Below are 27183 nucleotides of genomic sequence, written 5' to 3' on the forward strand. Positions count from 1 at the left end.
GAACACGGGTTCGAGCCCTGGTCCGGGAACATCCCACATGCCGCGGAGCATCTAAGTCCGTGCGCCACAACTACTGAGCCTGCGCTCTAGAGCCCGTGCTCTAGAGCCCGTGCACCACAACTACTGAGCCTGCACTCTAGAGCCCGCAGGCCACAACTACTGGGCCTGCGTGCCACAACTACTGAAGCCTGCGTGCCTAGAGCCCGTGCTCCGCAACAAGAGAAGCAACCACAATGAGAAGCCTGTGCACCACAACAAAGAGTAGCCCCCGCTCGCCCTAACTAGAGAAAGCCCACGCGCAGCAACAAATACCCAATGCAGCCAAAAACAGAAGGCTTCCCTGCACCAAACAGCATTCCCCATGAAGATCTGTCTTTTAAAAACTTCTTGATAAAACACCATGACTACCTTTTCACGGTCGTTTTATCCCACTGGTAGTTTTGCATGTTTACTGCAGCTATCTATTTATAATCCATTTAAAAATTATTGTACTTCAATGAAGACATCCAGCTTCTTTCACATAATGCTTCATTTTTAAATGGTAGTTAAAAAGGAGCAGTTCAAGGTGAAAGGATGTGAAAACAAGGGCACACTTACGGCAAAGAAGGTTAGCTGCCTTCTTGGGTTAGCTCTTTAGGACTTCCTGTTCTCTGGCCTTTAAAAAAATCTTTGATGAAGAAGATTTACAGCCCCACATTTTAAAAATCACACATTTGGGTACCTCAGGAGAGTCATCAGCTAAAGTATCACTGCAGGAGGGGACGATAAGACTGTTTCCAAAGGTAACTTGGGAAAATTTCAGGATCAGTAACCTTTACAATTTCCGTAAAGATTCTGAACATCCAGTAGAAGATTTATAAACTAAAAATCCATGGGTTTCTGATCTATATATGGTGGTGGGCACATTAAGGAGTTCTTGAGGGCAAGAACAGGGTAGATGAAAAGACTGTGAAGAGCAGGTTAACTCAGTTCCTTGGGTCTGAATCTCGATAATATCTAGGAACTTCTAAACCACTACTTTAGGGTTTTTGTTTTGAAAAGAGGATTATTATCATGAACTCTATAAAAAAATTCTTCAGATTCTTTTTCTTAGCTCTAGTTCTCTTTCTGCTCTATTTCCAATTTAAACTTGATTAAACTAATTTATCTACTTCAGGGCAGGAATTCAAAAAGAATCCTTGTGTGCAAGTCTCTTTTATCAGGAGAACTAAGACAAACCGGGTTGGGTTGGGAATATCTCCAGAGGGTTTTAGGACAGGAGTACTTACTCAGGCAACTGTCATAAACATAATGGGTAATATTTATTGAGTACCTACTCTGTGTCAGACACATCAGGTATTATATAGTATTATTTAATCATTATCATAACACAGATAAATGCCACTACCACATTTTACAGATGAGGAAACAAAGGCACCGAAAGGCCATGTACTTTGCCCAAGATCATAGAGCCAGTAAATGGGGAATCCAGTCTTTGAAACCAGGCAGTGAGACTCCAGAGCCCAACCTCTTCACCATCTTACCCTATTATTAAGGCATCTTCACAGAGTTGCTTTCTAATAAAAGTTCTGACCCTCTTTCAAGAGAGAAGATGGTCATTCCTCAAGAGAAGCAATGAAGGGTGCGAATGTCCCTGATGAGTGTTTCTTACCCCTAAGATGCTTTTCTGGTAAAAAGAGTTTTGCTGTTGATCTTAGGATTATCTCCCTGGCACCCACCCTGTCCCCCCGCTACTGAGCAGCAGCCACATGTGTTGTTTGATGGGACTGACCCTCCCTCCTGTACATTTCCACAGGTGGGCCCTAAGCATTAGTGCACACTTCCCACCTTCATTAACACATTTATTGGTTTCCGAAGTAAATTCAGAACCATGTTGGCCCACAGAAGGAAGTGAAGGGTTCTGTTTAATGGTTGGTTGAAGACAAGGTCACTTAACTCCCGAGGCCCCGTATAAAGAATGAGGTAGACAATCCTGGGAGCTGCAAGTAGCCCTCTTGCTACCGGGAGAAAAGCCCGTCTGAAAACAGGCAAGCTGGAGACAGACAGACCCCAGAAAATTCAAAACAGCTCGAACACTAAGGACGCTGAGAACTCCTAGGTACAGCCACGGCTAAAGCCCACAATACCACTGGATTCAATTTACGGGAGTCAACAAATTCCTTTTATTTTAAAGCCAGTTTGCACTGGGTTTTCTGATACTTACAAATGTAAAGCATCTAATTAATACAAGTACATTAACCATTAACCTCAACATTCACCAAAAACTCTGTTCAATAAAATCTGTTTCAAATAAGATCACCAGAAAGCTAAAATCCAATACTGTATTTCCCTGGTCATAAAATTATCTTTATTGAACCCTGAGTTACTTCTATAACCTCACCTTTTATTTAGGATTAACAGAAAACTGATTTTCTGTAAAGCTAAGTTTAGTTTATTATTCATTTTGCTGTTTAATAAACTTTATCTACAAATTTACATTAAGATTATACAAATATACATTTAAACGTTCACATCGCACTGTCATATGCCCAGATTTGGGTGGCTACTGGGACTCACACAACAGTTTATGTTCAGCCATAGCAGTTTCTATTCTAGATTTTCTGATATATGTTTCCTAATCGCCAGAACTTTCATTATTTGACTCTTTAAGTTCTCATTTTAAAGTTAGCATTTTAATATATCCAGGCTATTCACACTAAGGGTGATCTTACATCGCAGTTTATGTGGGACAGTTTACACTGCTGTCTCAGTGTGGCTCTCAGGTTAGGCCTACTTTCATTCTTAAAAGTATCCTGTTTTAAAGGATAAATTATATAATTACCCTATTTACAACTCATTTTGTACTTTTTTAAATATAAAGGGACATAGCTATAAGATAATCATCCTAATATATAAGAAATATCATTTATAAAGTAATTATTCTTTATGTAATTTATATATGAAGAAAAATAAAAATTACAAGAACTAAATATATTCAAAAACTAGTTTAAATATGGTGAAAAGAAAATGCTTCAGTGCTGTTATTGCATTAAGCAAAAATTTTATTTGCAGAAACTTCTCTGGGCATGAATCACATCACCCACAAATTACGTAAAGAGCTACTGAGTGAGAGGGTCCTTTCCACTTCCCTTACAATAAGACATTCTAAGACATCTTTTACCATAATATGAAGCATCAGGAATCTAGGCAGGTACAGCAAGGTAACTTCTCCCCAGGAGAGAATATGAATCACAACTTGCTTCCTCTGTCTGGTGTCTTAGAATAGAAAAAAAACCTGCTTTTTCTTTTCTCCACCCATCTACAGCCAATGTTCTGTTCCCAAAGGGAAAAGCTTTTCTTATTAGGTTTTTGAAGAAAACCCACAAACACTGAAAGAACTAAAAATAAAAATTTTTGAGACAAATATTTTTAGATGACTTAGTGACAAAAACATGCAGAAGTTAAAAAGCCATATATTTTCCTATTACTAGGATTTCCTACACGAAAACACGTTAGGATGATTGTCTTATATTTATGTCCCTTTACGTTTAAAAATGTACAATATGAATTATAAATAGGTTGATTACATAATTTATCATTTGACTATTAAGGAAAAACTCAAGATGATTAGTAAAGTTACACTTAATGAAACAATACAAATTAAATTTTAATTACATAATACATCAGATATGAGCTATTTTAAATATATCTACATTTAGCAATTCAAAATAAATTTCCTCCTAATATCATTCAAATCCATCCAAATTTATGTCAGATAAAGAGAAAGTACTAGAAGCATCGGAAATTTTTTTTTTCCCATTTGATTTTTAGATTTTCTTGCGTGGCTAAATGGATTTTTGTAAAACTTTATATACGTGATGGGTTTGGACAAAAGAAAATTATAGCACAGGATTCATTTCTTTCTTGGCTTAAATTTCACTGATTCAAAGGTTTACATATTTCTTGGGTTTACTGCAATACTAATTTCCACCTTCATTCAAATGAACGACAGACTCTTCCAAACTAACAGAATCTTACTTACATTTGATGAATATGGGAGTTATAATTCTCATAACATTTGGCTAATTTATCAGCTAAATTTTAATAACAGAGAGCTGTAATAAGAATCTACTACTAAAATTAAATTCCCACCAAAGCAACACATCGTTCTTAGAGAGTATTATTTATAAATATAAAATACACTTTGTATATACCCATTTACATTACTAAGAGTATAGTTCAGCTGCTATTTGCTAAAATATAATATAGTAAAATCTCATTGATTTCAGGAAAAAACCTCACTCAATTAAGTCAAGGAAAGAAAGGTCTTTGATACAAAGGCTTTCTTTTCTAGTCCTCTGTAAATGGAAGTCTATTCAATTCTTATTTTATACTTTGAAAACCTTTTTCGTTGTTGACGAAATGTTTCTATATTTGTTTTACAATCACTTTCTTCTCAAAGCAAGATGTGTGTGTGTATGTATGTGCACACACATGCACATGTAAATGAACTGAAAAATCAAGTCCAGGTTTCAAGTGTAGCTCTGAGTAAAAAAAATAAAATAAAATAAAATCAAAGAAGCTGAGTGCTGCTGATTTCCATGTTTCCGTACCTAGTTTTGCCATTCATTTCTATTTCAATCAATTTCAACCCAATAGATACTTCTGGATATTTATACATTTGTAATGTGCTATGCCAAGTGCTGAGATACAAAAAGGAAAGGAGGAAGGAAAAATGGAAAAGAAAGGAAGAAAAATAAAACTCATAGTTCCTGCTCTTATGAAGTTTATAATCTTGTAGAAGATGCAACTATGTACACCTAAGTAGTAGAAAACATAGACATTTATATATACCATTAAAGAAGAACAGTATGTGGGAACATAGGAAAGGGGCAGGGGAGGCAGATCCTGACTGGAGTGGGGAGTGGAAGATATGAGAAGGTTTCTGTGAGTAAGCGACACTTGGGTTGGTTTTAAAGGCCCTTGGCAGAAGGCAGTTAAGGCCTTCCAGATAAAGGATGCAACATATCACACAGCCGTAAAGATGTACAAGTGCCTAGTACATCTGGGAAAACAACTTGTAGTGTGATATAACTATTGGACACCTATGTAAAGGAGAAGAGCTGAAAATGAAGCCAGGAAGTGAGACAAGAGCCAGATTATCAAAAAAACCCGGAATGTCATTAAAGAGTAGGCAGTCAGAAGAAGTCCCTGATGGAAGATCTAAATAGACATTTCTCCAAAGGGAACATACAGATGACCAAAAAGCACATGAAAAGATGCTCAACATCACTAATTATTAGAGAAATGCAAATCAAAACTACAATGAGGTATCACCTCACACTGGTCAGAATGGCCATCATCAAAAAGTCTACAACCAATAAACGCTAGGGAGGGTATGAAGAAAAGGGAACCCCCCTACACTGTTGGTGGGAATGCAAACTGGCACAGCCACTATGGAGAACAGTATGGAGGTTCCTTAAAAAACTAAAAATAGAGCTACCATATGATGCAGCAATCCCACTCCTGGGCATATATCAGGAGAAAACCATAATCTGAAAAGATACATGTACGCCAATGTTCATTGCAGCTCCATTTACAATAGCCAGGACATGGGAACAACCTAAATGCCCATCAATGGATGAATGGATAAAGAAGATGTGGTACATATATACAACAGAATATTACTCAGCCATAAAAAAGAACAAAATAATGCCATTTACAGGGACATGGATGGACCCAGAGATTGTCATACTGAGTGAAGTAAGTCAGAGAAAGACAAATATCATATGATATCGCTTATATGTGGAATCTAAAAAAATGGTACAAATGAGCTTATTTACAAAACAGAAATAGAGTCACAGATGTAGAAAACAAACTTACGGTTACCAAAGGGGAAGAGGAAAGGGAGGGATAAATTGGGAGACTGGGATTGACATATGCACACTACTATATATAAAATAGAATACTAATAAGGACCTACTATATATATATAGCACAGAGAACTCTACTCAATACTCTGTAATGACCTATATGGGAAAAGAATCTAAAAAAGGGTAGATACATGTATATGTATAACTGATTCACTTTGCTGTATAGCAGAAACTAATACACCACTGTAAATCAACAAAAAAAATTAATTAAAAAAAAAAGAAGAAGGCCCTGAAAAACTTTGAGCCTGTGTATCAAATATCTAGGTACAGGATATCTGAAATATTGAATTGCCAATTCTGTTCTCAAATACTTCCACTTTGAGATCACCCACCCACATCTGAAAATCTGTCTTTCCACTTTACATCAATAGCACCACAACATTTCTATTCCTCCCCCACTACACTGTCAATAAATATTTTTAAATAATCCTCTGTGTGTGTTTTCTTGAGGTTCAAAGACAGAAAGCTCTCTAGAGCAAGAACAGTTATCTAGTGATTTTTCTAAAACTGAATCTTACCTTAGTGATCACAGCAGACATTGGAAAATGTTGAATAATGATAAACAAAACACATGAGATACAACTTATGACTTAGATTACTTTCCTATTTTGAGAATTTACCCATTGTTACGCTTCTTGAAGTTTAAGTACTTCCTGCTTCTTTAAGATTTTACGTAAATTGTCAACCAGGATTTAAATTAAACTGTAAGGACTTCTTTATCCCTCTGACCTCGTCAGTGCATTGCACAGGATGGTATGGAGCCAGTCTGAGACTCACAGCAGGACGTGTATCTAGGCCACAACACAAGAGCCACCACCATCAGTCTGGTCCTAGAGAAATCCCCTGTCCCACAACTATGGAAGTTTTAATTAAATTATTTATCTATCTATCTATTTATTTATTTATGGCTGCATTGGGTCTTCGTTGGTGCGCGCGGGCTTTCTCTAGTTGCGAGGAGCGTGGGCTACTTTTCGTTGCGATACGTGGGTTTCCCATTGTGGTGGCTTCTCTTTTGAGGAGCATGGGCTCTAGGCACACGAGCTTCAGTAGCTGTGGCACGCAGGCTTCAGTAGTTGTAGTTCACGGGCTCTAGAGCTCAGGCTCAGTAGTTGTGGTACTCGGGTTTAGTTGCTCTGCAGCATGTGGGATCTTCCCGGACCAGGGCTCGAACCCAGGTACCCTGCATTGGCAGGCGGATTCTTAACCACTGCGCCACCAGGGAAGCCCAACCATGGAAGTTTGAGATGAGTTTATCAAGTCGCACAAACTCTACCTCCAAATATCCTCAGAACCTAGTTTCTCATTTCCCTTCTGCCTAACCACCTTGTTTAGTCATTCTGACATTTTGTACCTGGGCTATTACGTCAGCCTCTAATTTATCTCCCTGGTTTCAATCTCTGTACTATGGCCAGAATGACTCTTCTAACACACAAATCCCTTCACTTTCCATCAGCTTAAAATCCTTCAGTGCCTCCCTAATAGTAACAGCACACAAAGTCCAAATTTCTTACCACAGCACGTAAGACCTTTTAACAAGTAATTTAACAAGCATATGAGACTAACATTTCAACCTTTGTCCTGCCATTCATTCACTCAACAAATATTTCCTAGGACTTCCCTGGTGGCGCAGTGGTTAAGAATCCGCCTGCCAATGCAGGGGACATGGGTTCAAGCCCTGGTCCGGGAAGATCCCACATGCTGCGGAGCAACTAAGCCTGTGTGCCACAACTACTGAGCCTGAGCTCTAGAGCCCGTGAGCCACGACTACTGAGCCCACATGTCATAACTACTGAAGCCTGCACGCCTAGAGCCTGTGCTCCGCAACAAGAGAAGCCACTGCAATGAGTAGCCTCCGCTCACCGCAACTAGAGAAAGCCTGCATGCAGCATTGAAGACCCAACGCAGCCATTAACTAAATAAAAACAAAACCAAAAAAAAAGCACACAAATATTTCCTGACTACCTGCTACATGTCATGAACTATTCTAGACACTTGGGGGTATGCGTGTATCAGCGAACAAAGTAGGTGCACATACAGACAAAACAAAACAAAAAACAAACTATGGGAGCTTAAACTGCACTAGGGCAAAGCTGGTAATAAATATAGTAAATAAATTACATTAGGTGATATGTGCTATTGAAAAAATACAAGCATAGAAGGAAATAAGGTGGTCAGGGTACACCTTATTGAAAAAGTAGAATTTGAGAAGAGAATTGAAAGAGGCGAGGTGAGCCATGCAGCTGTCTGGAGAAAGTGTGTTCCAGGTAGGAAAGAACATCCAGTGCAAAGACCCTCATATGGAACTGTGCCTGTGCTCGTGGACTGTTATGAGATCAGTGTGGATGGAGCAGAGTGAGTGAGGGGGAGGGAAGCAGGAGGTTCGAATGGGGAGAAGGGGAAGAGAACGGTAGGGAGATCATGTAGGTCCCTGTATACAATTATAAGGACTTGGATTTTATTCTGAGTAATACAGGAAACACTGGAAGTGACATGTAAGCAGAGGAACGGCACAACTTGACAGGTTTTAAAAGAACTGCTCTGGCTACTGTGCTGACAACAGACTCCAGTGGGGCAAGGGTAGAAGCAGGAACTCTGCTAGGAGGCTACCGCCGTGATCCAGGTGAGAAACAACGGCAGATCATGTGGGTGGTGAGAAATGGTCAGACTGCAGATGTATAATATTTTGAAGGTACAGTCAGTAAGATTTTTCTGACACCCTGGATGTGGGGTGTGAGAGAGGAGTCAAGAATGCAACCAAGGTTTATGGGTTGAGAAAAATGGGAGGACAGAGTTGGCATGAGCTCAGATGAGAACGAATGCTGGTGGAGCAGGTTTGAGGGGCAAGACTTGGAGTTCAGGTTTTGACATATTTGAAATGTCTACTGGACATCCAACCAGGCTTTTGGATATTTAAGTTCAGAGTTCAAAAAAGGGCTGGAGCTTCTGCTTGTTCTGCCCCAAATAAACCCTGCGTTCCAGGCTTGCAGAACTACACACAGGTCCCTGATGCCTTCCCCGGGTCTCTGTACCTACATGTCTCTCTGTGTAGAAAGTGTTCTTACTCATGTCTTTTTCCACTGGGTCAAAAAAAATCTCAGCCTTATGTCATATAGCATCTAACTCATCACATAATTATCATCTCCTGAATCACCCTGTTTCCTCGAGTCACTGAAGTAACTGAAATATATAATGGCTGGTCTTTTAGCATACTCCAAAAGGCTAAACAATTGTAATGTCTTTTTTGGTAAGGAAAAAACAGCCATTTCATAAACACAGCAGGTGACTTGCCTGATCTCATCATCAGAAATTTTTAGAAACTTTTAAAGAAAATTAAGACCACAGAAAAATATCTTGGCAAGCAGCAGAGTAATCAGATTTTCCATTTTCCAATTTCAGTAGTTATCTGAAGAAAAATTCTTAAAAAGATTTGTATTATATAATAAACTTTATAGGCCCAAAACAAAGAGAAGCATCTGCCTGTGTTCCCAAGTTATTTACTGTCATAAAAAGTTTTCATTTTGATTGTCATCCTTTTACTTGCCCTGGGGAGGCATTGAAATTAGAGGGATTATTGGACAAAGCCAGTCTCTCTGTTTCATTCCCAGGAGACAGACTTCCAATCTAATTGAGAAAAGGGGAAAAAATTTTTAAATGTGAAACTGAGAGCTGATCCAGCTCAGCCAGTCTGGATATCCATAAGGGCTGCTGCTGTCACTTGAAAGTGTCCTCCCAACTACCAGTTCTGAGCAGCTACAATCTTCTAAAATGTAAGTTCCATGAGGGTAGAGATTTTTATTTGTTTTGTTCACTACTATTTCACGTAGTAAGTGCTGGGTAAATGAAAAAATGTGTAATTCTAAACTACATGGGGTTGAAATACATTCAATATAAACTATAAAGTAAGTACAATAAATACATTTCTTCCGGGTTTAAAAAACTGTTGACTCTTTGAAAGTCACAAAGTTTGAAGTATCAAGAATTCACGATCATAATCTTTAAATATTAATTACAAAAGGTTAACCACGTACTAAAGTGGGGAGGAAGGACCCCTAAGCAAAATCTCTAACAAAGTAATAAGTTTCTAAAAAGTTCTTTGAAGATTAAGAGAAAAGGATGGTATTCTAGCAACTAACTATACTTGCTTTTTAATGTACAGTATTTTAGATACATATTCATCATGGGAAAATTATAGCCCTTGAAAATAAAATAGTACAAAGATCTTATTACATGTCTTTGGAGAATCAAGATTTATAAGGACAACTAGAAAAAGACATTTAAAAAATTTGATTCCAGGTTATATTAACACAGTAGCTTAATATACCCCAAATTAACAGCCCAGGTTCTGAAAGTTCTTTTGCCAAAGAAACTCTTGAGTTTTTAAAAAACTGAGGTATAACTGACATATAACATTATATTAGTTTCAGGTGTACAAGAAAACAATTCAATAACTGTATACTTTGGGAAATGATCACCACAATAAGTCTAGTTAACTTCCACCAGCATAGGTAATAGTTAAAAAATTTTTTTTGTCTTGGGATAAGAAATTTCCGGATGTATTCCCTCAGTAAACTTTCAAATGTGCAATAAAGTATTATTAACTACAGTAACCATGTTGCACATGACATCCTCATGACATTTATTTTATAACTGGAAGTTTGTTCTTACTTGGTTTTAAAACCAAACAACCTTTGAAGAAAACACTTTCAACAATAACCATAGTTTTCATGCAGTCTATAGACAATCTAATATATGTATTTCAATCCCCAAAAAGAAATAGCAGGTATTATTTTAAAGTTAAAAAACACCAACCTCTTTAATCTCATGTAGTTTTCACTGGCAGCAGGTCGGCATTCAGCTCTTTGTACCACTATTCCTTCCAGTGAAAGCTTATCTTGAATGGAAAGACAAAAATTAACAAACGTATTGAGAAATAACATTTATCACGTTCAAGACTGTATTTTGACATACTAACCAAGGTAACAATGATTACAATCAAATATAGTTAATAATAAAAATCAAGGAAAGAAAAAGAATATTTTTAAGTTTACAGTAATATCATTGGTCAGAATAGAGAAAAACCTTATTCTTGGCTAGTAAAAAACTGGGCTTCTGTCAGGTTTATTTATTGGGCTGCCCCTTGCCAATAACAGCTTTTATACACTTAGCTCTTCCTAAAGAGAGTGGCTTAAAAGGGCATAAAAATCAAGTAAAAATTTGAAGGGTGTGGCAGCTCTATCATCTTTGGGAGAGAAGTAAGTTCTGAAAACACAGCTAGCCTAAAGCACTAAATCAAAAATTCATACACACACGTATATGCATGCATGGGCACGCACACGTATATGTGCAAAAAAGAAAATTCTAGAATACATGGTGACTAGTACAGCTAGCTTAGAAAATACTGTGGAACTAGGCAGGTCCTTGGTTGGGTTATACTGTGTACCAGTTCTGCCTGCCAGTTGCTCTGACTTCTATTTTCCAGCAAAATGATTAATATGATGTGTCTAAACTAGACCTTTAACTGCTATGAATATCTGTCCAAACAGAAGGGCAATTTTTCCCACCATTAGTAAGAATTCTTATGGTGACCCTGACACAGAATTCAAGAGAAAACAAAAGTTAGCACCTACTGCATACCTACTAGGCACCAAGTCACTTTAAGACCTCATCCTATTTGATAATGCATGTATGGCTGACCCACGATGGTATCTGCTTTACTGCAGTCTGGAAATGTATGACTATGGTTAGGAACAGTTATGGTTCAGTCGTATTTCCAGGAGAGTTCACCCAGTTTTCTGGAAGAGATTCAGGAACTCCTCTGGCTCATCAGCAATGCATTTATGATCCATCTTTTCAGGGTGAATGACCTCATGCATTCCACAAACATTAACTAAATGCCTACGATGTGAAGGGAACCATCTAGGCATTGCAGAATCGAAGATGACTGAAATACAGTATTGTCTTCAAGAAGCATATAGTTCACTGGAGGAACAGATAAGTTGACCAAAACACAGAATGCAGATAGAACCATGCCCACATGATTTATGTTAGAAAATTTTTCTTATGGTGACCTTTCTCGATTTTGCCTCCAAAATCTAGGAACTCCTTATTATAGCCCCTAAGTACTAATACACACAGTAACTCAATAATTCAATGTAACATGTGCAACAAACCTCAATTAGAGGCTGACAGATGACTGCAAAGAGCAATGATGAGAAGCACGTCTACCTTACACCAAAATATGCCAGGAAGGAAATAATAATAAGGCTGCAATTATTTTATATTAAATTTAAGTTTAAATATCTAAAAGTAATTTCCTCTTATTAATGAATTTAATAAGATTAAAATTTGAATTTTCTAAAAGCAAAACCAAGTATTATATTTGAGCATGCCTCTCCACTGAAGCTGACAGTTGTATCTAGAAAAATTCTTGCCATAACAATAACAAGATTTGGGAAAGATTCCAATCTATAATGTCTTAAACGCATGAGAAAAGTTCACTTTTTTTTTTTTTTCAGTACGCGGGCCTCTCACTGCTGTGGCCTCTCCCGTTGCGGAGCACAGGCTCCGGACGCGCAGGCTCAACGGCCATGGCTCACGGGTCCAGCCGCTCCGCGGCATGTGGGATCTTCCCAGACCGGGGCACGAACCTGTGTCCCCTGCATTGGCAGGCGGACTCTCAACCACTGTGCCACCAGGGAAGCCCCAAAAGTTCACTTTTTAAACATAAATTAATCCTTTTTAAAAAACAAAATAGATCTGGAATACTGTCTCTGAAAATAATTTAGTTACACATCCAGGTGTTTACTAATGCTGAATACTAAAAAGCTACCTTTCAACACCACCTGTGAATGTTCCCCACTTATTTATCTGTACCTACTCCTGGTGGACAGGATGAGTTTAATTTCTAGTTAAAGGTTTCTGCTGTCAACGTTCCACACATAATACCTGAAAGGGTTAAAAGTATCCAAAGCACCTGCCCATTTCACCTTGGCCACCACTCATCACTCTTCTTCAATCAAGCTCACTCACACAAAGCAGTAAAATTCACCTCCCCAAACCATGATTTTCTGTCCATCACATCCCCTTTTCAAATCTAAAATAGCCTTCAAATGCTTCTCAAATGAAAGGAAAAGTCTTCAGCAGCAGCAATGAAAACTTCTACCAATTGGCTGCTCTTAAATAACCCCACATCTCTGTTAACTCTTTGCCATTCCCGCTCTCTTCCTAAATAAGTTTTTTAAAAACCAATTTACTTATAATACAGCCCCCTAAGCAAGATTTAAAGGTGTCACACACTTTTTAAAGCCTCACAGGAACATGTTTTCATATTCTTTCCATGAAACCATGCTTCTCTTCTTCTCCAAAACATTGCTTAAGATTTCAGGGGAAAGCTATTAAATATCCCATTTTAAGGCATTTGAAAGCACCCACTTGCACACCACTGCTGTTCATTACAGATCATATTCATTAAAACAGGAATCGTGACTTAAGACTACTTCATTGGCCCAGTTTGAAAGACTGTAAATACTTGAAAAATAATCTTTTTATTGCTCATATATTTATCAAATATTTACTAAGTGCCTTTATGTAAAAGATAATACAAAAACACATCAGGAATAACAAAGATAAATGAAACTTGGCTCTTGCCCTCAAGCAGTAGAGGCTAGTGCAGCCATTCACAAACGTGCGGCATATATGCCTGAAAAGTAGGGAGGAACCCCAAAGAACGTTTTATGCGGGTTTACTACTGATATTGATCACACTAGCAACTAAAACTGAAAAATGTTTAGAAAATCAGAGTGAAAAAGGCAAAAAAAAGGCTTGGTATTATTATAAAAATAGCTTTGATTTCACAGGCCCCTTAAAGGGTCTCCAGGACCCCTCTACCCAGTGGTTTCCAGATCACATTTTGGGAGCTTCTGGTCTAGTAGGATGATGAGATAGGCATACAAATCACTTTAACACACGAGAAGCACTTGTGATAGACCTCCACTTAACCCACTTCTAGATTACCAAGGCTGTCAGTTCCCATCTTAACTATGGTGACAGATGCCCACAGCTCACTATACACTAGTGGGTAGTAGGTTAATCTCTACTACTCCCACACACTTCTGCTCAAACTATGCAGAACTTGTTTATGCTAGTTTTACTCTGTTAGTAATTATGCAATTTGATTATATATTACATAATCCCATTAATTAAGAGTATGGGGGGGGGCTTCCCTCGTGGCGCAGTGGTTGAGAGTCCACCTGCCGATGCAGGGGATACAGGTTCGTGCCCCGGTCCGGGAAGATCCCACATGCCGTGGAGCGGCTGGGCCCGTGAGCCATGGCCACTGAGCCTGCGCATCTGGAGCCTGTGCTCCGCAACGGGAGAGGCCGCAGCGGTGAGAGGCCCGCATACCGCAAAAAAAAAAAAAAAGAGTATGGGGGAGGGAGATGTTTCTACAAAAACTAGGTTTAATGCTTTGTAAGATGTGATATAAAGATAAGTTGCTAAAAATCTGTCAAATTAGGTACTGGAGAGACAACTAGAGATTAGAAGAGAAACATAAAAGTCTAGAAGGATTCTGTATTCATACTGTTTCGCAGTGTCTAAGTTTTTGCTCCTTTTTAAAGAAACCAAAACTGAAAATCGAAACTAAATTATGGGTTTACTTTTCACAGGAAAGAGAAATCAGATGCCCGTCAGTACCCTATACTGAAAGCCAAGGCCTTGTCCTGCATGTACACTGGTGACTAAATGTACATTTGTGGGTCTTAAAATGTTTCAGGCAGTAGGAATATATACTATTATCATTTTTATGATTCCCTACCTTTTAGTTTAACTACTGGAAGGCCTGCCAGTCCTTCCATAAAGGCTGTGGGATCTACTGTACTACGCAGAATTTGCCATGGCTTATGAGGGTTATAATCTACTGACAGAGACACAGAGTACTGGGATTAAAACACACAGACACGAAGAGAATATGTCTAGCTGGGGATTACGAAGAGCTGTGATGGAGAAAGCAATGTTTGTGCTGGACCTGGAAAAATGGGTAGGATTTAGACTGGGAGGTGAAGCAGAAGGGCACCGAAGGTGGTGGGAACAGCATGAGCAATGGCTTTTGTCTCTTCTCTGTTTCTCTGTCTGTCTGTCTCTCTCAGAATTTTAAACTAAGGGACTCATACCAGAGTCACTCCACCTCAGAAATCTCTAGAAGGACATGGTCACAACAGCACTCTGAAGAGAAGCCACATAGGCTCATCCTACTGAAAGCCCAGCCATGGCTTGGTTCCTATCTTTCCCTAGGCTTGGCCGTTCATTCAACTCTTCTTTAGATTCTGGGAACTATTCCAGGATCTTTTTCTAAATTTTCTCACCTCCCTCGCTTTTGGGGCTAGATTGGTTTGCTTATTGGTTTCTGCTACTTGTAACCCAAAGAATCCTCATGACTATGAACATACACCTTTGGTGATGGTATTTTATTGGTCTATATCCTGCCACCTAGTTTCAGAAAACAATTGAGAGAAAGTTTTAAAGGGTAAGTTACACAAAGTGCATCCGATAACAAGAATGGAAGTGTTCTAGTTCTGATTCTGTCTCTAAATAGCGGTGTTACTTTGGAGAAATTACTTTACATCTCTGGGTCTCAGCATCTATATGTATAATAAAGTCACTGGGATCTCTGAGATCTCCTCCAATTCTCTCTCACTAAAATAAACAAAACAAAACTGGCCTTCCCCTCCATCTGAGGATGTTTTATTATTTCATTAGTATTTATTTTGTTTGCCCTAATACTTTCTAAAAGACCTAGATATAATTAAATTTTCTTTGAGTAGAAATTAGAGAAGAACTGTTTCTTGAAATGACGATGAGAAAATGTTGAGAAGCTGTCCAAGACTTGAAAATATACAAACTTCTGATCTAAGCTAGACCTTCCAACATACTCTATGTTGAGGAACCCAAGAGAAACAAATGACTGGCATTTTTTACAAGTTAAGGGCCTGGCTAGTTTGAAAAAGTTAAAGTGGAAGTAAACAGGAAGGGTGTCTATTAGCACTGGCATGTAAGTAATGAGAAGTAACGTGTTAAGAAGATGTTGGGCATCAGGAAGTTACAGGCGTTCATTTCCACAAGACCACTCGATCCAGTTCAATGTGGAGGCCTTTAAGAGCACTTCCAACTCAAGTTAAAACACAGACAAGGTTAGAACCAAGATTTTGGACTGATTCTTGAGATTTGAGGCTACTTTCCTGATTCTTCCTTACATCACACCTGTGTCTACCCTCGCTGGAAAAGGACTAAAGAAATAATATTTCAACAGAGCAAGAGCCTTTAAAAGATAAACCATTTTTAATACTCCTACCAGTCTCCACTGTTCTCATTTAAAATCTTTTCCTAGCAGTTTCTGCCTGTGATTCACAGGGCAAGGCCTATTAATACATGCTACGTGGCATCTTAACAAACCAGTTGGGCAAAGCTGCAATCCCTATGTTATTAAGAAGGTGTTTCTTGCCGTATTCAAATTTGTCAATTGATGTTCTGATCTCTATCTAATACTCAGGAATTTTAGGAATAAAAGATCATGCTCAGATTTCAGTAAACCTACAGAGTCAGCATTTGATTAATTACCTCAAAAGCAACAAAATGAGCAGCCATATCAGTACTCCCCCAAATTATCTGTTCATGCAATATGTTTTCTTGTGATGATATTCAAATTACAAACATGCCTAAACAGCTGGGAATTCCCAATTTTAAACCAAATACTGAAACCATAATTTGAGGACTAGACTTCGGATTAGAAAACATCTTGGCTTCCTCACTCCTACTACTGCTCTTCAACTTTTCCCCTATGGACTGGGAGAAAGAAGGTTTATGTACATTCCTATACAAGGGATGTTGTAATGCTCATCAAAGAGCACCTGTGAATGACAAGACTGGTTGTCCGGGAGTAGGAGAGTGGTTACGTAAGGTACAAAATCGAAGACGGAGGCCTTAAGTGTACAAAGGAGTTGGGACTGTTCTAGGAGTCTACAGAAGCCATAACAAACTTTTCGTCAAAGAAATAACTTAGAGAACGACATTTTTAAAACAAACATTTGTATGTTTTACTGTTTACAAGGCAAGTTCACAAGTTATCATTCCTCCTATACTTCACAGTAGTCTTCTTTTTGCTTGTTATATATAATTATATAAATAATTTAATATATATAATTAATCAATATAAATCCTCAAATACAGATGTGGGCATAATGTTGTAAGGCTGTATAAACAGACATAATTCCTAATCTAAAAGTTGCTTTCAAGAATAAGAGGTTGGCTCTACCTCTCCACACCAGCTTTCTAGTTCCCAATTCCCTCTTCCTCTTTCTCCTCTTGCCCTTCCAGTCCTCTGACTCTGAGCCCCCAGAACCAGCCTCTGGCCCCATACATGTACGGCTGCCCCACTGCAGGACCTCTGGTTTGCTGGCAGCTGTGTCTCAGAAAAAGCTGTCTTCAGCAAGGCAGAAGCAGTTCCCTGCTGGTATTCCCAGAGTCTGGTGGAACGCCTAACACATACTGTGTGGCTGACAGGGTCTTGGTGCTCCCGCCAGGTGTCAGGCGTGAACCTCTGAGGGGGGAGAGCCAAGTTCAGGACACTGGTCCACCACAGACCTCCCTGGTGGTATCAATCGGTGAGAGCTCTCCCAGAGATCTCCATCTCAACACTAAGACCCAGCTCCACTCAACGACCAGCAAGCTCCAGTGCTGGACACCCCATGCCAAACAACTATCAAAACAGGAACACAACCCCACCCATTAGCAGAGAGGCTGCCTAAAATCATAATAAGTTGACAGACACCCCAAAACACACCACCAGACGCGGTCCTGCCCATCAGAAAGACAAGATCTAGCCTCATCCACCAGAACACAGGCACCAGTCCCCTCCACCAGGAAGCCTACACAACCCACTGAACCAACCTTACCCACTGGGGGCAGACACCAAAAACAATGGCAACTACGAACCTGCAGCCTCTGAAAAGGAGACCCCAAACACAGTAAGTTAAACAAAATGAGAAGACAGAGGAATATAAAGCAGATGAAGGAGCAAGGTAAAAACCCACCAGGAAAAATAAATGAAGAGGAAATAGGCAGTCTACCTGAAAAAGAATTCAGAATAATGATACTAAAGATGATCCAAAATCTTGGAAATAGAATGGAGACAATACAAGAAATGTTTAACAAGGACCTAGAAGAACTAAAGAGCAAGCAAACAATGATGAACAACACAATAAATGAAATTAAAAATTCTCTAGAAGGAATCAATAGCAGAATAACTGAGGCAGAAGAATGGATAAGTGACCTGGAAGATAAAATACTGGAAATAACTACTGCAGAGCAGAATAAAGAAAAAAGAATGAAAAGAATTGAGGACAGTCTCAGAGACCTCTGGGACAACATTAAATGCACCAACATTCGAATTATAGGGATCCCAGAAGAAGAAGAGAAAAAGAAAGGGACTGAGAAAATATTTGAAGAGATTATAGTTGAAAACTTCCCTAATATGGGAAAGGAAATAGTCAATTAAGTCCAGGAAGCACAGAGAGTCCCATACAGGATAAATCCAAGGAGAAATATGCCAAGACACATATTCATCAAACTATCAAAAATTACATACAAAAAAAAAAATTAAAAGCAGCAAGGGAAAAGCAACAAATAACATACAAGGGAATCCCCACAAGGTTAACAGCTGATCTTTCAGCAGAAACTATGCAAGCCAGAAGGGTGTGGCAGGACATATTTCAAGGGATGAAAGGGAAAAACCTACAACCAAGATTACTCTACCCAGAAAGGATCTCATTCAGATTCGACGGAGAAATTAAAACCTTTACAGACAAGCAAAAGCTAAGAGAATTCAGCACCACCAAACCAGCTTTACGACAAATGCTAAAGAACTCCAGGCAGGAAACACAAGAGAAGGAAAAGACCTACAATAACAACCCAAAACAATTAAGAAAACGGTAATACGAACATATATATCGATAATTACCTTAAATGTAAATGAAATAAATGCTCCAACCAAAAGACATAGACTGGCTGAATGGATACAAAAACAAGACCCGTATATATGCTGTCTACAAGAGACCCACTTCAGACCTAGGGACACATATAGACTGAAAGTGAGGGGATGGAAAAAGATATTCCATGCAAATGGAAATCAAAAGAAAGCTGGAGTAGCAATTCTCATATCAGACAAAATAGACTTTAAAATAAAGATTATTAAAAGAGACAAGGAAGGACACTACATAATGATCAAGGGATCAATCCAAGAAGAAGATATAACAATTGTAAATATTCATGCACCCAATACATAAGGCAAATGCTAACAGCCATAAAAGGGGAAATCGACAGTAACACAATAATAGTGGGGGACTTTAACACCCCACTTTCACCAATGGACAGATCCAAAATGAAAATAAGGAAACACAAGCTTTAAATGACACATTAAACAGGATGGATTTAATTTATATTTATAGGATATTCCATCCCAAAACAACAGAATACACTTTCTTCTCAAGTGCTTATGGAACATTCTCCAGGATAGATCATATCTTGGGTCACAAATCAAGCCTTGGTAAATTTAAGAAAACTGAAATTGTACCAAGTATCTTTTCCGACCACAACGCTATGAGACTGGATATCAATTACAGGAAAAAGAAATACAAACACACGGAGGCTAAACAATATGCTACTAAATAACCAAGAGGTCACTGAAGAAATCAAAGAGGAAATCAAAAAATACCTAGAAACAAATGACAATGAAAATACAATGACCCAAAACCTATGGGATGCAACAAAAGCAGTTCTAGGAGGGAAGTCTGGAGCAATACAATCCTACCTCAAGAAACAAGAAAAATCTCAAATAAATAAACAACCTAACCTTACACCTAAAGCAATGAGAGTAAGAAGAGCAAAAAAACCCCCAAAGTTAGCAGAAGGAAAGAAATCATAAATACCAGATCAGAAATAAATGAAAAAGAAATGAAGGAAATGATAGCAAAGATCAATAAAACTAAAAGATGGTTCTTTGAGAAGAAAAACAAAATTGATAAACCATTAGCCAGTCTCATCAAGAAAAAAAGGGAGAAGACTCAGATCAATAGAATTAGAAATGAAAAAGGAGAAGTAACAACTGACACTGCAGAAATACAAAGGATCATGAGAGATTACTACAAGCAACTATATGCCAATAAAATGGACAACCTAGAAGAAAAGAACAATTTCTTGGAAAAGCACAACCTTCTGGACTGAACCAGGAAGAAACAGAAAATACAAACAGACCAATCACAAGCACTGAAATTGAAACTGTGATTAAAAATCTTCCAACAAACAAAAGCCCAGGACAGATGGCTTCACAGGTGAATTCTATCAAACATTTAGAGAAGAGCTAACACACATCCTTCTCAAACTCTTCCAAAATACAGCAGAGGGAGGAACACTCCCAAACTCATTCTACAAGGCCACCATCACCCTGATACCGAAACCAGACAAAGATGTCACAAAAAAAGAAAACTATAGGCCAACATCACTGATGAACATAGGTGCAAAAACACTTAACATAATACTAGCAAACATAATCCAACAGCACATTAAAAGGACCATATACCATGATCAAGTGGAATTTATCCCAGGAATGCAAGGATTCTTCAATATACGCAAATCAATCAATGTGATAAACCATATTAACAAAGTGAAGAATAAAAACCATATGATCATCTCAATAGATGCAGAGAAAGCTTTCGACAAAATTCAACACCCATTTATGATAAAAACTCTCCAGAAAGTAGGCACAGAAGGAACTTACCTCAACGTAATAAAGGCCATATATAACAAACCCACAGCCAACATCATTCTAAACAGTGAAAAACTGAAACCATTTCTACTAAGATCAGGAACAAGACAAGGTTGCCCACTCTCACCACTATTATTCAACATAGTTTAGAAGTTTTAGCCATAGCAATCAGAGAAGAAAAAGAAATAAAAGGAATCCAAATCAGAGAAGAAGAAGTAAAACTATCACTGTTTGCAGATGACATGATACTATACATAGAGAATCCTAAAGATGCTACCAGAACACTACTAGCGCTAATCAATGAATCTGGTAAAGTAGCAGGACACAAAATTAATGCACAGAAATCTCTTGCATTCCTATACACTAATGATGAGAAATCCGAAAGAGAAATTAAGGAAACACTCCCATTTACCATTGCAACAAAAAGAGTAAAATACCTAGGAATAAACCTACCTAAGGAGACAAAAGACCTGTATGCAGAAAACTATAAGACACTGATGAAAGAAATTAAAGATGATACAAACAGATGGAGAGATACATCGTGTTCTTGGGTTGGAAGAATCAACATTGTGAAAATGACTATACTACCCAAAGCAACCTACAGATTCAATGCAATCCCTATCAAACTACCATTGGCATTTTTCACACAACTAGAACAAAAAAACTGCACAATTTGTATGGAAGCACAAAAAACCCCGAATAGTCAAAACAATCTTGAGAAAGAAATACGGAGCTGGAGGAATCAGGCTCCCAGACTTCAGAGTATACTACAAAGCTACAGTAATCAAGACAGTATGGTACTGGCACAAAAACAGAAATATAAATCAATGGAACAGGACAGAAAGCACAGAGATAAACCCACACACATATGGTCACCTTATGTTTGCTAAAGGAGGCAAGAATATACAATGGAGAGAAGACAGCCTCTTCAATAAGTGGTGCTCGGAAAACTGGACAACTACATGTAAAAGAATGAAATTAGAACACTCCTTAACACCATACACAAAAATAAACTCAAAATGGATTAAAGACCTAAATGTAAGGCCATACACTATAAAACTCTTAGAGGAAAACATAGGCAGAACACTCCATGACATAAATCACAGCAAGATCCTTTTTGACCCACCTCCTAGAGAAATGGAAATAAAACCCAAAATAAATAAATGGGACCTAATGAAACTTCAAAGCTTTTGCACAGCAAATGAAACAAGAAACAAGACGAAAAGATAACCCTCAGAATGGGAGAAAATATTTGCAAACAAAGCAACTGGCAAAGGACTAATCTCCAAAATATACAAGCAGCTCATGCAGCTCAATAGCAAAAAAACAAACAACCCAATCCAAAAATGGGCAGAAGACCCAAACAGACATTTCCCCAAAGAATATATACAGATTGCCAACAAACACATGAAAGGATGCTCAACATCACTAATCATTAGAGAAATGCAAGTCAAAACTACAATGAGGGGCTTCCCTGGTGGCGCAGTGGTTGAGAGTCCACCTGCCGATGCAGCGGACACGGGTTCGTGCCCTGGTCCGGGAAGATCCCACATGCCGTGGAGTGGCTGGGCCCGTGAGCCATGGCTGCTGAGCCTGCGCGTCCGGAGCCTGTGCTCCGCAACGAGAGACGCCACAACAGTGAGAGGCCCGCATACCGCAAAAAAAAAACAAAAAACAAAAAACTACAATGAGGTATCACCTCACACCGGTCAGAATGGCCATCATCAAAAAATCTACAAACAATAAATAATGGAGAGGGTGTGGAGAAAAGGGAACCCTCTTTCACTGTTCATGGGAATGTAAATTGATACAGCCACTATGGAGAACAGTATGGAGGTTCCTTAAAAAACTAAAAATAGAACTACCATATGACCCAGCAATCCCAGTACTGGGCATATACCCTGAGAAAACCATAATTCAGAAAGAGTCATGTACCATCATGTTCACTGCAGCACTATTTACAATAGCCAGGACATGGAAGCAACCTATGTGCCCATCGACAGATGAATGGATAAAGAAGATGTGGCACACATATACAGTGGAATATTATTCAGCCATAAAGAGAAATGAAATTGAGTTATTTGTAGTGAGATGGATGGACCCAGAATCTGTCATACAGGGTGAAGTACGTCAGAAAGCGAAAAACAAATACTGTATGCTAACACATATATATGGAATCTAGAAAGAAAAAGAAAAAAAAGGTTCTGAAGAACCTAGGGGTAGAACAGGAATAGAGACGCAGATATAGAGAATGGACTTGAGGACACAGAGAGCGGGAAGGGTAAGCTGGGACGAAGTGAGAGAGTGGCATGGATATATATACACTACCAAATGTAAAACAGATAGCTAGTGGGAAGCAGCCACATAGCACAGGGAGATCAGCTTGGTGCTCTGTGACCACCTAGAGGGGTGGGATAGGGAGGGTGGGAGGGAGACGCAAGAGGGAGGGGATATGGGGATATATGGATAGCTGACTCACTTTGTTATACAGCAAAACTTACACACCATTGTAAAGCAATTATACTCCAATAAAGATGTTAACAAAAAATAGACAAATGGGGGGCTTCCCTGGTGACGCAGTGGTCGAGAGTCCGCCTGCAGATGCAGGGGACACGGGTTCGTGCCCTGGTCCGGGAAGATCCCACATGCCGCGGAGCAGCTGGGTCCCTGAGCCATGGCCGCTGAGCCTGTGCGTCTGGAGCCTGTGCTTCACAACGGAAGAGGCCACAACAGTGGGAGGCCCGCGTACCGCAAAAAAAATAGACAAATGGATAAAGAAAAAAAAATAAGAGGTTGAATAAAACCCAGAAATAAAATATAGTTTTATTTAAAAAAATGAAGTAATGCTGCATTGTAATAATAAATGAAAAGGAAAATCAGAGTACTGTGATAGTTTGTCTTAGTTAGACCTTCATCAAAGGGTGCAATGCAGCTTTGGCTGTTGCACTTGAAATTAGAGAGAATTCAAAAACAATAGCAAATGTGATTAAATGGACAGAAAAACAAATCCTTCTAGGAAAGATTAAGTCTCCTGGAGAAAAGACTTTTACTATAGTGCTTCATTACAGTTAAATAGTGCCAAACACTGTGCTAGATGTGATGAGGGGTACAAAGGAAGAAAAATACAGACCCCTGCACTTAGAAAGCCTGTAATATAGTTGAGGGATACAATATTAATATAGACCATCTGATGACACATGTTTAAATCAACTGAATATGATTCAAGTTTCATTACTTTCATCCTCAATAACTCCTGTTCTCTTCACCATGTTTAGGAACAGTAGTAATACCACATACTAATTTAGTTCTTTACAATTTTCAAGACACTTTAATAGTAAGTGATCCTCATAACTACAGAGTAGAAATTATGCCCTCATCATTAAGAACTCCTTTGGGATAAGTTCCCCTTCCTGAGCTCATCAATTTCCTGTATATGGTAGTTCTTCGACTCTGCTGGATCCTAAGAATCACCTGGGAAGCTTTTTAAAAACTACTGGGCCCACTGTCAGAGATTCTACCTTAATTGCACTGTGCGGGCAAGAGGTGTTTTTACAACCTCGCTAGATAATTCTAATATGCAGCAGCCAGGGTTGAGAACTACTGCCCTGATATTTCTCTCCTCCTCTCCCCTACATCTTTTCCTCTTCCTGTATCTCTGGTAATTTTATTTTCTGGTGGTATGGGGATAACAGCTTACAGAACTGCTCAAATATTTCATCAAATCTAAGATACCATCAATTGTAATAGTCACCATCATTTTATGTGCCCCCAAGAAAGACAAAATACTACCATGAGAATTTTACAAGCCAATGATTTTAAGACGTACCCTGATTTCAGAAATGTTAAATGTGAAAAAGTGTGCAATATGATAGACTTCTCCATCCCTGACTTGCAATCACTCTACGCTGTGTAAGAACTCCATTTCCTCCTATGACCCATGATACACCGTCCTGCTGGTTCAGGACCCCCTCTCTCCTCAACACCATGTCATCACTGAAGACACAAGAGAATCTAAAATCAAGATGATAACAGGAGGGACATTGGTAGGACACCGCATCAGCAGCAGAGACTCTTTGGGTTACTGATTTCATAACAATATTAACTTTACAACTTTTCAAAGTCATGAAACCTCATTTTGAGATTGTAGACAATGGCTATTAACTTAAAACATCTCCTTCTGAAAGAGGAGGCAAAATTCCGTTTTGCCAAATAGCACTATAAAAATGAGTTCTACACAATATAATTTCAGTGTTCATTTGATGGCTCATAGAAGTGCTTTGCTCATCTAGGTACAATAAAATTTTCCAGTGAATAATAATGCATAGTCTGCACTTCAAAAAAAGAAAAGCAAACTCATTATTAAAAACTTAAATGACTTCTGCCTACAGAATTATAAAATACAGTTTTCCCTGAAATACTCATCTCCCAAAGTACATTTAAAATATGAATTAATGTAATTTGTAAATTGTTTTCAAGATTACCTCTGTAATGAAAAGCAAAGGAACGTGGAATGGAATTTTGCCAGAACTTCTCATTTAGTCTGTCATTTTTATTTGTGCTCCTTTTGATACAAAGTGTTTTCATCTTTTCTACACTCAAGTGAGGTTTAAAACTCTGCTGATGCAGCAAAGTTTCCTGGGCTTCTCTGAAGACTCAGTTCAACACTGCAAAACATTTACAAGCTTATTCACCTGACTGGAATTACACATCCACATCACCTTCCTGCCAAAGCTATACTGAATGTGTCCCAGGAGGACTTCAGCACTCTGCACAGGTGGTGAGATACTGTGGTCAGTCAGCTCCATAAGGTAGTGAGGTAGTACTTGTGGGGATGGAAGCCCAGTACAAGACAACATCTAATTTTGCAGAAAAATTTTATATTTCAAAATGAAACTAAAGTGTTTTTTTTTTTTTTTTTTTTTTTTGCGGTACACGGGCCTCTCACCGTTGTGGCCTCCCCTGTTGCGGAGCACAGGCTCCAGATGCACAGGCTCAGTGGCCATGGCTCACAGGCCCAGCTGCTCTGCAGCACGTGGGATCTTCCAGGACTGGGGCACGAACCCGTGTCCCCTGCATCGGCAGGCGGACTCTCAATCACTGCGCCACCAGGGAAGCCCGAAACTAAAGTTTTGATGTTCAAATAGAATTAGATTAACACAGAAAAATCCTTGATTCTTAAAATATGTTAATACATTACACTGTGTAATTTATTTATATTTTTTAACACCAGAAAGGAGGCTAAAATAACAAGATTACAGCTGAATATCAAAATGAATATTTCTCACATTCAATGCTATTAACAGGAGGCTATGAAGAACAAGAAAGCCACACATTAAAAAAGAGAAACTCAGCTTGTAAAAGTTATAGGAAGATCAAGGCAAAAAGGAATGAGAGGACATGCAAGTCAGATGGCCAGAGGTTAGCCAGATTTTGGAAAATGAACAGATAAAGATATCACTGCAGAATCAAGTAGATGGGTATCAAATTCAAGTAAAGAAGAAAGACCCAGATCAATAAGCCTTAAAAAATCTGCAAAAGACCAGGGCAGAGACATAGTGCCAGCTTTAAGTGAAAATTGACAGCTACTGCTCTTTCTGCAGTTGGTTTTACTTTCTTCCTAAGGTAATAGGAAATAATCTTTTTTTAAAAACAGGCATTAATGTATGCAGGTGAAAATAACCAAAAAGATTTGGTAGAGACAGAGAATGAGGAAACAGAAGCCCAGTGTTTTTAATAAAGGCAGCTTCTGAGACCATCCCTTTTCCTTGGAAAGGAGTGCTTGAATTTCAGAAAGTGATCTGTTGAGTCTGGGGGAATTATCACATCTTTTATCTTCCAACCAAGAGAAATACCTTCTTGGTAAGGTTCCACTTCCTTCCATGGCAGGAGAATACCTCTGGCATATAAATGGAGCAAGCATATATTATTGTCATGTTCTGTGTCAATAATGTTGATGATGATGACCTCATTTCCTATCAAGAGTTGGTAGATAAGATGGAAATTCCCATTGACCTGGAATAAATTCTGCCTAATGCAGACAGTGGAAGATTAGCATCACCATATAGTGGAAAGGTTTTGCTAAAATTTGGTTAGGCATTGGGCCTAACCAATGAATATACTCATAACAAGAACCTGACAATGACACTGTTTACATCCTCAAAGTTGGCTATCATCAACAGGAACACAAATAACAAATGTTGGCGAGGATGTGGAGAAAAGGGAATCCTCATACACTGTTGATGGGAATTAAACTGGTGCAGCCACTGTGGAAAAGAGTATGGAGGTTTCTCAAAAACTAAAAACAGAGCTACCATATGACCCAGCAATTCCACTCCTAGGTATATATTCAGAGAAAACTCTAATTCGAAAAGATACAGGCACCCAATGTTCATAGCAGCATTCTTTACAATTGCCAAGATATGAAAGCAACCTAAGTGTCCATCAACAGATGAATGG

The 27183-nt window shown here is 38.7% G+C and overlaps 1 protein-coding gene across 1 annotated transcript in view; it reads right to left on the minus strand.

The window, feature by feature from the left end:
• Window positions 1-27183, minus strand: part of GTF2F2 (general transcription factor IIF subunit 2) — a 154409-nt gene that overhangs the window by 60727 nt on the left and 66499 nt on the right. The window contains exon 5 of the mRNA XM_030882220.3: window positions 10722-10803. Coding sequence (XP_030738080.1) covers window positions 10722-10803 — 82 coding nt within the window. The remainder of the gene's footprint in view (window positions 1-10721; window positions 10804-27183) is intronic.

This window comes from Globicephala melas, chromosome 18, assembly GCF_963455315.2.
Source record: "Globicephala melas chromosome 18, mGloMel1.2, whole genome shotgun sequence".
Taxonomy (NCBI): domain Eukaryota; kingdom Metazoa; phylum Chordata; class Mammalia; order Artiodactyla; family Delphinidae; genus Globicephala; species Globicephala melas.